Source organism: Acartia tonsa, chromosome 14 (genome assembly GCF_053477335.1).
Source record: "Acartia tonsa isolate MP-2025a chromosome 14, ASM5347733v1, whole genome shotgun sequence".
In the NCBI taxonomy this organism is placed as follows: Eukaryota; Metazoa; Arthropoda; class Copepoda; order Calanoida; family Acartiidae; genus Acartia; species Acartia tonsa.
The window spans coordinates 16356374-16372463 of NC_137273.1; the positions used below are offsets into that span (position 1 = coordinate 16356374).

The window sequence follows — 16090 nt, forward strand, 5'->3', positions numbered from 1 at the left end:
AGACAAAGCTGATTGTTGTTTTTATTATTAAATACACCCAGGGATCTTATGGGATAAGACAATGTATGATAGATGAATATACATCTCCAATGATAATCAGCTTAATTTCCCCTTTTCTTGATTGAAAATTTTAAATGGTATGACGCTACTAGTTTAGAACCATCCTATCTAAATTCAATAAAAGTGCCAAAAGTTTTTCAGTTAAAAATTAAGAGAAGTAACTTGTTTATGATTCTTTGTGTTGTACCAGTATTTATCATTTTCAGTCCAAAGTCCAGTGACCCTGAGAATTCAAATAATTTTAAATTGTCTAGGCAAGGTATGAACGCATGGAAGAAGAGAATAAGGGACTCCGAGAAGACAGAGAGCTTAGAAACAATAAATTAGAAGAAATCAACAAGTAATTTTTTTTTTAATTGGATATATTATAACAGAAGATGTTTGGCTCGAATTGTGTTCGGACTCAAGACGTTAATTATTGTTTTTACTGCTGCTATATCAGGTGTGCGACATAAATAGTTATAAGGCAATTGCCTGGCTTAAATAGGTGTAGCTCATTACCATACTTAGTTAGGACTTCCTGACAAAGGTCGGCCTATCAAACAGATGATTGTTTGAATGGAGGGTTGGCTGTATAATCATGCAAATCATTATGCAATATTTTGTTGTGAAATATGTCAAAAGATCTCGTGGTGTATTAAATTTATTAATGATTCATTAAAAATCAGGGAAAACTCGTCACTGAGTCAGCAGCTGGAAGAGGCCCTGATCCAGCTGCGCGCCACGGAGATGCGGCAGATGGAGATGAATGTAAGCAATACAGAGCCGTCCAGCGGCACACAGCTGGCAGTTGAACTGGAGCAAGAGCTGGAGAAGAGGAAACAGGTAAAAACCAGGGATCTTGAGGGATAAGACAATGAATGGTTTATTAATATAAACCCCCAAATTATTAATAACAAAATTAGCCTTCATACAGATTAGAGTTAATGGTGTAAAGTGTCGATACTGCTGGTTTGTACCAACCAATCAAGATTTAATGGAAGTACCCAGAATTTTAAGCCAACAAATTAGAAAATTAGTTTTCAAGACTCTATGTGCCAATAAATTTTTTTCTCGTATTCATAGAAGCCGGTGGATAAGAACCGGTTCTCATCAATACGAAAAAAAAACTATGTCTAGCATCGTATTATATCCAGCTTTCCACGAATATGAAAATATACAATCTTAAGATTAAAACCATTTTTTTTGCCCGTGCCTTCGGCATTTCGGGGCTAATAAAACTGATTTTAATCTCATAATCCGCGGAAAGCTGTTTATAATACGATGCGAGAAATAACTATTATAGACCATGCAACGTCAACTGACCCCTAAAAAACGGAGTTTTATACAATATAAAAGTTGAGAGAAATCTTTTAGCAAACTCGTTAAATTTAGAATTAGTTCAGCTATTATTTATTATATAATGTTTATGTGGAAACTTTTATAATTAGCTGCTGGTAGCTTTGTTATCAAATGTTTTTTTATGTCATAGTGTATGAAAATATTTAATATACTAGAGTTGTTCATACAGTAAAATAATGGGTCTTATCGTTCTGGTCAATGAGAGTTTATTACGGATTATAGGAGCACTATGAGTTTTAAACATTCATCGCTTGGAAGACTTGAGCTCATAGACATTTATTTCCTATATAGATCTGTCATGGATCTTGATGCATAAAGCAGGCTGTTATGTATATGTTAAAAATTGGAAGATTTCATTAAACAAAAGTTCCCGCAAATATAAGTATTAAATAAACTTTTCTAAAGATTTTCCCAATAAATTGAAATCATAAAATCGAAAATATTAGAAAATTTTACAGCTTCTCATGCGTCACTAAACAAGAGTACCTATTGTTTTTATGTTTCTATTTTATGGTTTAAAATTGTAAAACGAGGATTAAGTTGAATGAAAATAGTTTGAAGTTATGAAATAATAATTCTCAATAAAGCCCCTGATCTTTTATCAGAGGAAAATACATAAGAAATAGGGACCAAAAAAATTGACAGATTTATAAAAAAAAACATTTTAGGGAGGGAGAGGACAATTTGATTGCATATGAAAATAATACCTACTAGTTTTTCTTCCTTTGGCGTAAAAACTTGAATTGATTTGAAGATTACGTTTAGAAGTGTTTAAACTTTTCAACCTATAATTTTATCAACACAAGTGGTGATTTGTTTATCAACTTTATCTCCATAGCATTATCCATTAAGATATTTTGGGTGGGGTCCTTATTTTGTTATCGATTAACTTTTATCATGTTGGTTATACCTTATTCCTGTCTTTTCCCCCTATATTTTACCAATATTACCTAAACCTAAATTCCCGATGATTTTTCTCTTTTCCATGCCAGCGATATTGCTCTTAGATATTTGTATAATAGAGAACAGAGCAAACAAAAATATTTTTAAATTTTAATACATTTTATCGTTAAGTTAATAGTTGAGTAAGGTTTTGCGTGACTTGCAGTGAAAATATTTAAGCAGAGGTTTCCATAGTTTAATTTTTATAACTAGTGGGTACGTTCCTAGCGGCCTCTAGGGGCACTTGAAGTGGAGGGGGGGGGGGGAGGTCGACCACCACTTTAGTTTTTTTAAACATTTATAAATTGGGAGGAGTCATTTTTCTCCAGAGGCGATTTATATGGTAGGGTGGTGTTACAGTACCACAACATTATCATAGTTTTATGAACCTTCCCATGACCTAAGTGAGGCTACACTGTAAAGGATAACCATATCGTTTCAGGGGTTAGCGCGATCCGTCGGGATAGATGGGCAGACACGTATCCTGTTACTTTTAATTAAAGTTATAAATTTTGAACCTCTCCCCTTTGTGCTTAAAAAGTAATAACAAAAACAACAATTAGAATATAATTTTAGATGATCTATCCTTGTATTGGTTAGAAGGTACTAAAAGATTCTTATTTCCAAGGATCTTCAGAGATAAGAAAATTGCCGATAAATTGATGTACATCCCCAATGATGATACACAAAATTACCCCTTCTGTAGATCTATTCAAACTATATTTTTGTGTTTAGACGGAGACAGAGCTTGAGTTGGAATCGCAGAAGTTGACAGAACTGGAGATGGCTTTGAAATTACTGGAAGAGGAAGGATACTTTTTCTAACCCAATTCATGTTCTATAATTCTGAACTTCGCCGATTTTGTAAAATGATGTCTGTTGCTTATGGACTGCTAGCTATTAGAAATTTTAAATTGAGTTTCATAATGATCTCTTTTCATTTTTATGGCACTTGGGATCTCTAAAAGAGTGGTCTCCATAAGCTTGTCTGTCTGGGTCACACTTTGGGGTTCTACAGGGATATCTTCTTGGAACCTTAATAATTGATATATTTTTGTTTTGTAGTGCAAGTCCGAGTAAGTTGAATAATAGGAAAGGACGGTAGTCTTGTTTTACTTTAAAATTTCTCTTTGCCACAAATTTTTCATTCTTTCACGGGTGAAAAAAGTGTTTAAATTAGAAGATAAAAGTATCCCTAATCGTACCAGGATGTACAGCACAAGCAGGATACCATTGTTTCTCTCAGAGGACAACTAGAAGATATCAAGGTCTTTGTTTAAACACAATTAACAATTCATTACAATAGGATGTCCATATAGGGATCTAAAGAGATAAGAGGATGGCCGATAAATTGAATTACATTCTCAATGATGATAACTAAAAGCACCCTTTCTGTAGATTACAATTAGTGGTTAAAACGTTTGTAATGAATGAATCAATCGAATACAATAAAAGTCTCCTAAGTTTTTTAGTCAACGTAAAGAAAACGTAATTAAAAAACCTTGGGGACTAGTGTAATAAACAGCCCAATATCCCCTCCCTCCCTGACCATTTGCATTAACTAACAATCATTCCTGTCAAAATAGTGTGGCAATACCTAGACTATACAATTTCAATGGTTTAATCTGAACATATTGTATCAAATTAAGGTAGTCAATGGGTATCTAATTATAAGAGACTGCTAAGACTTTGGAACACTGTTCTGTAGCAACGCAATTAGCATCTAGGGGGTCTGCTGAAAAATTGCAAGGTTTAATAAAAACGGTCAACCCCATAGAATAACATAGAGCGATCAACACAGTTTAATTAAACTTGTTATTTTTATTTCATATGTCCATTACACAGTTTATGTTAAAACAATCTTTAGTTAATTATAAATATAAAGACATAATGCTTTAATGAGCATAAATTTTTTACTGTTTTTGTATACTAGTGGCTTTGCCTTACGGAAAAGCAGATTCCTCTCGGTCCAGTTGTAGCAGAATATTTTACTCTAACTGACAAACAGACGGTCATCTTCTCTGTTTTAGATTATAGTTATGCATGAACAAATGAAATAAAAAGCTTAAACCTGGAGATGAGCACTAAGCTGGCAGGATATTTTCATTTCAACTGATGGACGAATAGACGGACGGACATCTTTCTGCTTCGAATTATAATTATGTATAAACAAAATGAAATAAAGAGCTTAAACCTGGAGATGACAACTAAGCTGGCAGAATCAAAGAGAACTGTCCAAGTGAAGGAGGAAATGATTGCCATGTTAGAATCTAAGGTAAGTCTTTTTATTTCTAAGCTGCGACCTCTTTTATCATCTTTAGCTGCGGTGAAACACAAAAGCTTACTTATGCATTTTATGCTTTTCTAAAAGTAACAGGATCTGTGTCTGCCTGTTGTCCCTAAGGATCTTTTTAACCGCTGAATCAATATGGTTCTGCTTTATAGTTCAAATACCCATGGGTCCATGGGAAAGTTTTTAACTGTTTTCTTTTGGGAGTGGGAAGGGGAATTACTACTATCCCTACAAAAATCATCCCAAAAAATGTTTCTCTTTTTAAAATTAAAATTGAAAATGTGGGGAGGGGGCGGTCGACTCAACCCCACTTAGGCCTCTACTTTTAGTATTCTAGTAATTTCTTTTTTAGTCTGGTAGCTTGGTTGAGACCGCCCAACAGTTGGACGACAAGTTTCTGGAGACTCAAAAGGAGATGGCGGCAACAAAGGCTAGATTACACGTTGCTGAAGCTGAAGTTAAGGTCAGTTTTGCTATTTGAATAAAATATCAATATAGATTATCGTTGATGATTTAAGAACAAGTTAGAGATCTTAGTGGACAAAAACACAACAAAAATTCTGCTTTTGTCATTTTTAAAAGAGATTTTTAAAGGGGGGGGGGGGGCTGAAGGCTTCTCTTACTTTAAATAATCCACGCAATAGGTTAATTACCCTCGATGGTTAATCAGACTAAAAAATCCCTCAAACTTGTTAAGTAACTTTTAGCAGACGAAGTTTTTGTAAGGGGGGGGGCGAAAGTGACACTTTTTGAAACCAAAACTAAAAGTCAAAGGAACTCAACTAAAAAAAAGAGTTACAGGTCTGACATTTTGCATGGCAGTTGCTTTAAAGGGGTACAATATGGAACTGTGAAGAAACGGCGGCGCAACCGCCAAAAACCGCCGAGAAAAGGCAAAAAATTTTTTGGCGGGAAATGGCGGTTTTCGGCGGTTGCGCCGCCGTTTCTTCACAGTTCCATAAGTTATATCATAAGTCAGCTATAAATATTTGAATTCTACAGGATAAAACTATTTTTCAGCAAACTGTATGGTCCAAATATTATTGACTAAAAAGGGGGGGGGGGCGAAAGTGACACTTTTTGAAACCAAAACTAAAAGTCAACAAAGGAACTCAACTAAAAAAAGAGTTACAGGTCTGAGATTTTGCATGGCAGTTGCTTTATAGGGGTACAATATGGAACTGTGAAGAAACGGCGGCGCAACCGCCAAAAACCGCCGAGAAAAGGCAAAAAATTTTTTGGCGGGAAATGGCGGTTTTCGGCGGTTGCGCCGCCGTTTCTTCACAGTTCCATATTGTACCCCTATAAAGCAACTGCCATGCAAAATCTCAGACCTGTAACTCTTTTTTTAGTTGAGTTCCTTTGTTGACTTTTAGTTTTGGTTTCAAAAAGTGTCACTTTCGCCCCCCCCCCCTTTTTAGTCAATAATATTTGGACCATACAGTTTGCTGAAAAATAGTTTTATCCTGTAGAATTCAAATATTTATAGCTGACTTATGATATAAACTGCTCTTTCGTTTGTAGTTTGTAGTTTTCATTTAATCTTTTAGTCGTGTTGTTCCTTCGCTGTGTTCCTATTAGTCCAATTTCATAATTAGGTATCTAGACTTAATATATTTATTATCTAGGCTGAAAAAATACCTGCCATTTCGTACCCAAAAATGTTCTTTTTTTACCATTAAAATGGTCGTAATGTTCCAACACTGTGTTTCTATTGGTCCAATTACTGGATTGAGCATCTAGACTTTGTATAGGTATCTATAATATCTGCCCTTTCTTACCAAAAAAATGTACATTTTTCTATCAATATTTGGTATTATTTTTCCTATGCTGTGTTTCTATTGGTCCAATTATTGGATGGATCATCTAGACTTTGTATATCTATTGTCTAGGATGAGAAAATATCTGCCCTTTCTTACCAAAAAATGTTCTTTTTTTACCATTAAAATGGTCGTAATGTTCCAACACTGTGTTTCTATTGGTCCAATTATTGGATGGATCATCTAGACTTTGTATATCTATTGTCTAGGATGAGAAAATATCTGCCCTTTCTTACCAAAAAATGTACATTTTTCTATCAATATTTGGTATTATTTTTCCTATGCTGTGTTTCTATTGGTCCAATTATTGGATGGATCATCTAGACTTTGTATATCTATTGTCTAGGATGATAAAATGTCTGCCCTTTCTTACTAAAAAATGTACATTTTTTAACCAATGATTATTTTTAACAAATAATGTTTTTGTATTGTTCCCATATTGGTCCAAATAATGGATTGTGGATCTATACTTTGTATATCTATTGTCTAGGCTGAGAAGCATTCTAGGCTAGAGGCTGAACAAGATCTCAAGATATATTAATTGTCTAGGCTGAGAAGCATGCTAGGCTAGAGGCTGAACAAGATCTCAAGATATATTTATTGTCTAGGCTGAGAAGCATGCTAGGCTAGAGGCTGAACAAGATCTCAAGATAGAAAGAGAGTGGAGAGAAAGATTACAGGTAAAGAAAACAAGGATAACAACATCCAGAAAAGCGAAGCTCAACGATTCACACGGTCAGACAAACGAACATAAACAAGTTTAGAGAAACAACGAATTTAATACTTAACATAATTTAGAGTTATAATTCCTTTTAAATTTATTCCAAAATTTCTCAAATACACGATTATCAATATTGACATACATACGTCTACCTGTCTGGGGTGTGAAGCGAAGGATGAAGGAACCCACCATCCCCCAATCCACAAGCTTATCTCTATTCTTTATTTTTTTATCAGGAAAGTTGTGCGAATGAGAAAGAAGTAAACGAGCAGCTGGCACAAGAAATTGTTTTTCTCAAACAAGTCTCCAATGATTATGAAAATATGAGGTAAGTTTTTAGTAGCGACTGCGCCCCTGGCATCTAGATAATCTGTATATAAAGGGTAGGGAAGAGCATAAAAATATCCTGAAACCATCTGAAAACATAAATCTCTTTATGGAATAGCCAAAAACCATCTGAAAACATAAATCTCTATATGGAATAGCCAAAAACCATCTCCACTGTGGGCTACAATTGAATCAAGACAAAAGTAAGTGCCGAGCCCTGGGACCTATGCAGGGTGAAAATATACATAAATCCTTGATGATTCCAGGTGGAGACAAAATATTTTAGCGGGGTCTTTTGGTTTTTTTTTTCAATTTAAAGTTCTGAAAAAAAATTGAAAAAAATATGAAAATCTTTAATAAAAACAAACAAAAAATAATTTTTAATATTTTTTTTATTTAAAGATACAAACAACTTATAAAAATACTATAAGCTTTAAAAAAATCACAATTTTCAAATTTAGACTTTCAATATAAAGATTTGTAGAAAAAACCTAACAACAAATTCTAACATATTTCTGATCAACATAGCAATAAAACGTCTTTTGCAAAATCTTTATCATCAAAAATAAATAGCACTTACTAAAGACTTTTTTTCATTTAAACTTATACTTTTCACATTATTTAACTTTAAAGATTGATTTTTTTTAAAAGAAATGTTGCGTGATTTTTTTATTCATAATTAATTGCCTAATTTTGAGATTCAGATAAAAAACTTTACTACTGTATAATAATGGATAATCTTCTAGCAGCGGCTACGCCTCTAGAGGCATATGAGGCCCTTGGGTTGGGGGGGAAGTCAAACCCCCCTTACAATTACAGTTTTTTTTAATGAAAAAGTCAATAACATTTATTTTGGAGAGTTAATTCTCTTGGGATAGTGGTGGTACCCCCCAAAATAGTTATAAACCTTACCAGGACATATGAAAAGCTACCATGTAAAGGAGAACCATAGTTCACAAAGACTCACATAGAACCTGTCACTTTATTATAAAGATACATATATACACAGAAACTCTACAATCAGAGTATGTCTGTTTGTTCATCCGTCTGTATAAAAACAATACAGAATATATTTATTTTGCTATATTCAATTCAACAACTATATTTTTATTTTAGGCTTAAAAAGAAAAAGTTTTTTTGTGTGTTGTGGTCCTTTTTTAAGGGGCGATTTCTCTTCTCTTTCTCAAAAAAGGTTATAAACCTTCCAAGGACCAATGAGAAGCTACATAGTAAAGTAAAAAAAGAACCATATCAGTTCTTAAGCATCAGAAAGATGGACAATCAGACATTAATCTATTTTGTATCATAAAATAGTGCTTTAAAGCAGGGAGAGAAATATCATCTGGAAAAAAAAAAATTTTCCTATCGTTTAAAATTTATATCCCTGTATAAAAAAGATAGGATGTCCGTGTGTTTTTTCTGTCTGTGCCTAAAGTTCTTGCTAACCGCTGGACCAATTTGGTTCTTCTTTATTGACCTATCTTTTAGACTGCCAATAGGATCAACATATTAAGGAGTAGTTTAGTGTCTATTAATCCTTATATAAAAGTAACAGTTTCTGTGTGTGTGTGTGTGTGTGTGAGGGTGTCTGTCGGTACCGAAGATTCTTTGTAACCGCTTAACTGATATAGTTCTTCTTGGTTCAAGTTTTTCATGGTCCTGAGAAGTTTTGAGTTTAGAAAAAATTAGTTCCTACCCAACATTTAAAAAAAACTTTTTCTTTTACATACTAAAACTGAAAGTAGGGGAGGGGTCAACTTCCCCCCACTTATCAAGGGCCCCTAGATGCCTCTAGGGGCAAAACCGCTAGTGATAAAATAATTTTTATCTTGAATTATGATTAAATTGTTCTTTTTCCATTTAATAAAATATAATTGTAATTATCAACCTCAAAGAATATCCAGAATTAGGAAATTGGATTTAACAAGGGAAAAAGACAACATCCATAATTAGTGAAGCTCTTAAGTTTACAAGAATACAAATAAAGAAAATAGCAAGTGTAACATACAGATACAAAAATATATTAATCAGAGCGAGATGGGACAATGGGCTGTTTATTAGACTAGTCCCCATAGTTTAATATAGGAATTTGTTATTCGTTGGCTTAACTACTTAGGGGACCTGTTGCGATTTTTGTTTGGTTGGATTATTAAATTAAGTGCCCAACATTTCAACCATTAATTGAAACATACAGAAGGGTTATCCATGTATCATATTTGGGAATGTAAATCAATTTAGCGGTCATTGTCTTATCCCTTTAGATCCCTGAATTAATAGTAATTAACAATGATTAATGGTTCTTTTTTTTCTATGTAGCTTCTCATTGGTTCTTGGAAGGTTTATAACTTATTTTGGGAGGGTACCTCCACCATCCTAGGAGAAATCAACCCCTAAAAAAGGACCCCATTTCACACACAAAAAAACAACTTTTTCTTTTTAAGTCTAAAATAAAAATCTAGTTGTAGAATTCAACCACTTCTTCCCCTCTCAAGTGCCCCTAAAGGCCTCTAGGGGCGTAGCCGCTAGTACCAAATAAATATACTCTGTAATGTTTTTATACAGACGGATGAACAAACAGACATGCTCTGATTGAAGAGTTTCTGTGTATATATGTATCTTTATAATAAAGTAACACATTCTATGTGAGTCTTTGTGCACCAAGGGATCTCACTAACCACTGAACCAATATGGTTCTCCTTTACATGGTAGCTTCTTATATGTCCTGGTAAGGTTTATTACTATTTTGGGGAAGAGTACCACCACTATCCCAAGAGAATTAACTCTCCAAAATAAATGTTTTTAACTTTTTCATTAAAAAAAACTGTAATTGTAAGGGGTCGTTCGTCTTCCCCCCCAACCTAAGGGTCCCAATATGCCTCTAGAGGCGTAGCCGCTGCTAGTAGAGTATCCAATGATATAAAGCAGTAAGGTTTTTTATCTGAATCTCAAAATTAGGTAATTAATTATGAATAAAAAAATCACGCAACCTTTCTTTTTAAAAAAATCAATCTTTAAAGTTAATTAATGTGAAAAGTATAAGTTTAAATGAAAAAAGTCTTTAGTAAGTTCTATTTATTTTTGATGATAAAGATTTTGCAAAAGACGTTTTATTGCTATGTTGATCAGAAATATGTTAGAATTTGTTGTTAGGTTTTTTCTACAAATCTTTATATTGAAAGTCTAAATTTGAAAATTGTGATTTTTTTAAAGCTTATAGTATTTTTATAAGTTGTTTGTATCTTTAAATAAAAAAAAATAGTAAAAATTATTTTTTGTTTGTTTTTTATTAAAGATTTTCATATTTTTTTCAATTTTTTTTCAGAACTTTAAATTGAAAAAAAACCAAAAGACCCCGCTAAAATATTTTGTCTCCACCTGGAATCATCAAGGATTTATGTATATTTTCACCCTGCATAGGTCCCAGGGCTCGGCACTTACTTTTGTCTTGATTCAATTGTAGCCCACAGTGTCTCAGGACCTATGTGCATCTTCCTTATAAAGTAGAACTCAATAATTCCAGACGTTACTGAAATGTTTAGCTTCAGACAAATAAATCCAACCTATACTTATACCTAATAGGATTATTATCCTTATTTTGTTAAAGACAGGAGAACCTAAGACTGAAGAGATCAACAAGAAGGGCCATGTATTGAGCCCTGTGGAACTCCAGAGATCACAAGGATTCATTCTCGCATTTCACCTTATTTACGGACAGGAGAAGCTAATACTGAAAGAGATCAACAAGCAGCATGAATAGACTCCTGTATAGATGGATATCCTGATACTTTTATTTACATTTTGTTTTTTACAGACAGGAGAACCTAAGACTGAAAGAGATCAACAAGGAGCATGACCAAACTCTGGAAGAACTGGGGCAACAACTCAGCTGGTATAAACTTAGTCTGGATAACATGAAGGTATAATCAATTGTTAAGATTTGATTAGACGTAGGGTGGGTATTTCTTTTTGTAAAATATACAACTATACAAACATTTTTTGTTTAATTTGGACATCAAAAAAGTTTGGGTGGTAACTTATTAACCGATAAAGGTTCCCATTCCAAGCTTTACGAGTTCACATAGGTCCCAGGATCCTTTTTCTCTATTTTTCTGCCCTCTGTACACCTTCTAATTCAGGGCCTTAGATGATACCTCTGAGACAGGAAAAACACCCCTCAAAGTTTGAAACCACTCATTTTACCCGCCTGAAACATTTGAAACCCCTCCATTTACCCCTTTCAAAATAAAAAGCTTGGACGTCCCTGCTGACAGCTGTATCCTTTGTACAGGCACAATAGCACTATCCTATACCTAGATGATAGGTGCTCAGCCTCTTATATACATATATATTTATTAGGATGAAAGTACTACAGGGCGAGTATGGGAGAAAGACAAAGAGGTTGCTGCCTGCAAAATATGCTGCAAAGAATTCAACATTGCCCGCCGTAAGCATCATTGCAGGTAAGTGCGTGACAAGTCACGTGTCCTTAAAAGTAGCAGGATGTCTATGTCTGTTTGTACCGAAGGATGTTGCTAACCGTTTAACCGATATGGTTCTCCTTTACAATGTAGCTTCTCATAGGTACTGGGAAAGATTATAACTTCTTGTGGGGAGTATACTACCACACTCGACTAAGAAATCGCCCCTATTAAGAAAAAAAGCAATAGCTACTAGTTTTTAATAAAGAAAGTAATTTGACAAGTTGACCTATTAAAAGTTTTTATTTGTTTTGTCAATAACTTTATTGGTAAAATAAGTTTATATGTACTATTTAAAGGGATATTCTAATATTAACGGATGCGCCCCGACCCTCTAGCGGCTCTTTATATTAAAGGATAGAAAAGAGCGGAAAAATAGCCTAAAACCATCCCAAGACTTAAATTAAATGATTTAAATGCCTAAGCCCCAAGACTTATGTGCAGCTTCTCTTAAGTGGATAATATCATGCGGTTTAGTGGTTAGTGCATACGGCCATAACACGCATTGATGAAAAAACAAATACTCTTTGAACTACAAACCTCCAAGGGTACTTCAGGATTTTTTTTCCAGCGTAAATTTTTCTTGGGGGGGGGGGGGGGCTTTGTTACCCTACCCCAAAATAATTATTAATTTTCCCTGGACCTATAAGAAGCTTCACTGTGAATGTCGGTTCAGCGGTAAGCGAGATTTTATGATGCAGACACGCAAATAAACATCCTTTTACTTTTATATAATGATTTAACAATACAGAACGTATTCTAATTTAAACTGACTTATTTACAGACAAGCCTTATTTATAAAGGTCCCAAATCATTTCTATGGGAAATAAATCAAAATGAAGTGATTTTTTGTATTAATAAAAAAGATGGGCAAAAAAGAATTTGAGGACAAAAAGTATATCATATCAAGTTTGAGTATGTAGAATGCCTTGGCCTGTAAACAACATTAGTTAGAATTTCCTAATAGATGTTATCAACAAAATGTACCAGGATATATTATAATTTAGAAACTGTGGTGGAATATTCTGCGACAAGTGCAGTGACAACAAGATGGAGCTGCCATCTAGCGCCAATAAAGTCAGGTAAAATAAACATTTTAGTAGATGCGTAAATACTCTATAACTTCCTATAATTTAGATTATTTCATCCGTCAAAATAAGGATTGTAAAACAGACGCATCTTATAACATTGTCATATTTAGTGATTTATTGACAAATTGTCCAGAATTTTTCTTTATTACAGTCAACAGTGAGTTAATTTTTGATTATTCTGTAATCGATCCCAGAAGAGGGGATGGGGTGGGGGGATTTTTTTTATGCCATAACTCTGCTCTGGACTTATATTAAACTTCCCCTAAATTTGTGGACCAAACGGTCTTTTCGTTTACAGGTCTTATTAAACTTATATTGTACAGTGTGTTTTTTTTATGAGAACTTTTTTGAAAGCAATTTTACCCCACTTATAATTATCAGAATTTAATGATTAACGGCTTATTTTCTTCGTTTTTTTATAACAATTTTTAGAACATCAAAAAAATATTTCAGTTTTTATTTAAAAAGTACAGTTAAATCAGAAATTCAAAACTTAGGTGTCAACATCTAAAAAAGGTTTTAGCGCATTTTTCTTGAGCTCAAATCTTCTACCCTTTGCAAGAAAAAAATTGGATTTTCAGTAGTCCACTTTGGGGGGCCAGTACTACCTCACTGGTTGAGATATGGCCTTCAAACTTTAATATGTTCTAGTACATGTCCTCAAAAGTATCTGTATCAATTTTTAACTCTGGATCTCAACTTTGAAGCGTTTTGTAGCCATTCTTGCAAAGGGTAGAAGATTTGAGCATGAGAAAATGCGCTAAAACCATTTTTAGATGTTGACACCTAGGTTTTGAAATTTTTATTTTACTCTACTTTTTTAATAATAACTGAAATATTTTTTTGATGTTCTATAAATGGTTTTAAAAAACGAAGAAAATAAGCCATTAATCATTAAATTCTGATAACTATAAGTGGGGTAAAATTGCTTTCAAAATAGTTCGCATAAAAAAAAACACTACATATTTTAATTTTTTACACAGGGAGACATCATATCTTGTTTCTATAGAATATAGGGAACAGGTGCAGTTCATGGTGAAATGTTGCTAGTGACGATTGCTTCCTTGTTTCTAGGATTATTACAATATTCCTGGATCAAGCTGGCAAGCAATCGTCGTCACCAGCAACATTTCACCATAAACTCCAGCTGACCCGAATATAGATTTATAATTAAAATTTGTTTGTTTTTATTCAGAGTTTGTGATAACTGTTATCATTTCTTACTGGAGAGAAACTCAAAAATCTAGTCATCATCAATCACATTATAATAAGTAGTATTTATTTATGTATTTAGATTGTTTGAAGCACGGCTTCTCTATAACTCATGGAGTAAAATGACATTGGACTATAAATTACACTGGTGCCAAAAGTTCTCTCTTTAGTTTGCTTAAAAACTTTGGGCACGAATATTGAATCTAGGTTGGTTGGTTTAAACTTGCAATGTCCAAACTTTTCAACCATTAATTTCTATATTCACATTGGGCATTTGATTAAAACTTATGTCCTTTGTCTTATCCCTTAAAATCCCTGCTATTATTAAGAATATTCAAACGTCCGTAGACGACAGAAATGACAAAAACTTTCTTGTTTATTTTTTTAAAATAGCTGCAATATGCTGCGCCTTTAAAAATACAAGATAATAAATTTTTACCAATATATTGTGATTTAAATAAAATCTTATACCAAAAACGTAATATTGTACATACACCATAGGTAGAACTTCATATTTATATATTCATTTTATTAATCTTGACCTACTTATATAACCATAATCTCTAACACCAAATAGAATTGATTATTTTGCATATATGTTATTATCAGAAAGGGGGAGGGGACATTGGGCTGTTAATTACACTAGTACCCAAAGTTTTATAACCACTATATCTTATTCGTTAACTTAAACATTTGGGTATTTTTACTGAATTTTGTTGGTTATTTTAAATTGGTAGTGTCCACACGTATTAACCAATTCTTTTAATCTACAGAAGGGGTAGTCTTGTTTATATTCATTGGGGATGTATATGAATCTATCGTCCATTGTCTTATCCCTGATAACCCCAAATAGAATTGATTATTTTACATATTTGTTATTATTGGCAGCTATTTAGTATTACCATGTATGTATTGATTTTCTATAAAATCATGTAATATTGATTTCTTAATATGATCATGTTATCATGAAAAGGGGCAATTATTTTTAAAAAACGAAAAATATTTAAGAATTACCTATATGACTTGTTATTCTGTATAATGAAATGAGAAATAAGTATAAATAGATGGCGGATTTTTATATGGTCAAAATGTTTATTTCAATTCGTCTTAAAAATACACTCATTTTTTCAATAATTGCCCCTTTTCTGTAATTTTCTTGTGATTTGATATTGTAATATTTATGTTCTGTAGATTTGTATTTAATGTTAAATTTTAAAAACTGATTAGGTATTATATTTATTTGAGATTAACTATTATTGTAGTAGTACATAACCAACAAATTTTTTCTTCGAATTTCTAAATTTTGGGACCTTTAAATTTTGAAAGTACATGTAGTATTTGGATATATTATTACTTGGATATTGTACCAGATTTTAACCTACTTTTATAATAAAATGGTATTTTCAGCTGGCTGATATAACGATACTCCCCCCCCCCCCCCATCCACCCCTGTTAGTCCTTCCCCTCCTTTCCTGCTGGAGGACCTTACTGACCAATAAATGAGTACTATAGTAGCAAAGCAAAGTTTAAGACAAATTTCTTCTATAACAATATCCACGTATATTATATCCATTGATACACTATGATGAAAATTTCTTTTATTTAGTCATATTTTTCTCAGTAAAAGGGGCGAATATGTGTGTGTGTGTATGCTTGCGGGCGGGCGTGCGTGCGCGGTGTCATTGACCTTGTTTGGGCGCTTGGGCTTAACGTATACAAAACCTTTCACCATGGCGTTTTCTTCCTTTCACCTTTTGCCTTTTAAATCCAACAAAATTCACCTGTTGTGGATTTTAAATTTTTTT

General features: G+C 33.2%; 1 protein-coding gene across 2 annotated transcripts in view; it reads left to right on the forward strand.

Annotated features, from left to right (window-relative positions):
- The window catches only part of LOC145305299 (RUN and FYVE domain-containing protein 2-like), a 48510-nt gene extending 32420 nt beyond the window's left edge, over positions 1-16090 (forward strand). The window contains exons 16-28 of one of the 2 annotated variants that reach the window (XM_080146908.1): positions 315-400; positions 729-885; positions 3079-3148; positions 3550-3611; positions 4529-4618; positions 4989-5099; positions 7065-7136; positions 7414-7505; positions 11316-11421; positions 11861-11964; positions 12990-13064; positions 14269-14402; positions 15139-16090. In XM_080146908.1, coding sequence (XP_080003034.1) covers positions 315-400; positions 729-885; positions 3079-3148; positions 3550-3611; positions 4529-4618; positions 4989-5099; positions 7065-7136; positions 7414-7505; positions 11316-11421; positions 11861-11964; positions 12990-13064; positions 14269-14320 — 1077 coding nt within the window. In that variant the 3' untranslated portion in view covers positions 14321-14402; positions 15139-16090. Of the gene's footprint in view, positions 1-314; positions 401-728; positions 886-3078; positions 3149-3549; positions 3612-4528; positions 4619-4988; positions 5100-7005; positions 7137-7413; positions 7506-11315; positions 11422-11860; positions 11965-12989; positions 13065-14268; positions 14403-15138 lie in introns of those variants that run through there. The other variant, XM_080146909.1, reaches the window with a different exon arrangement.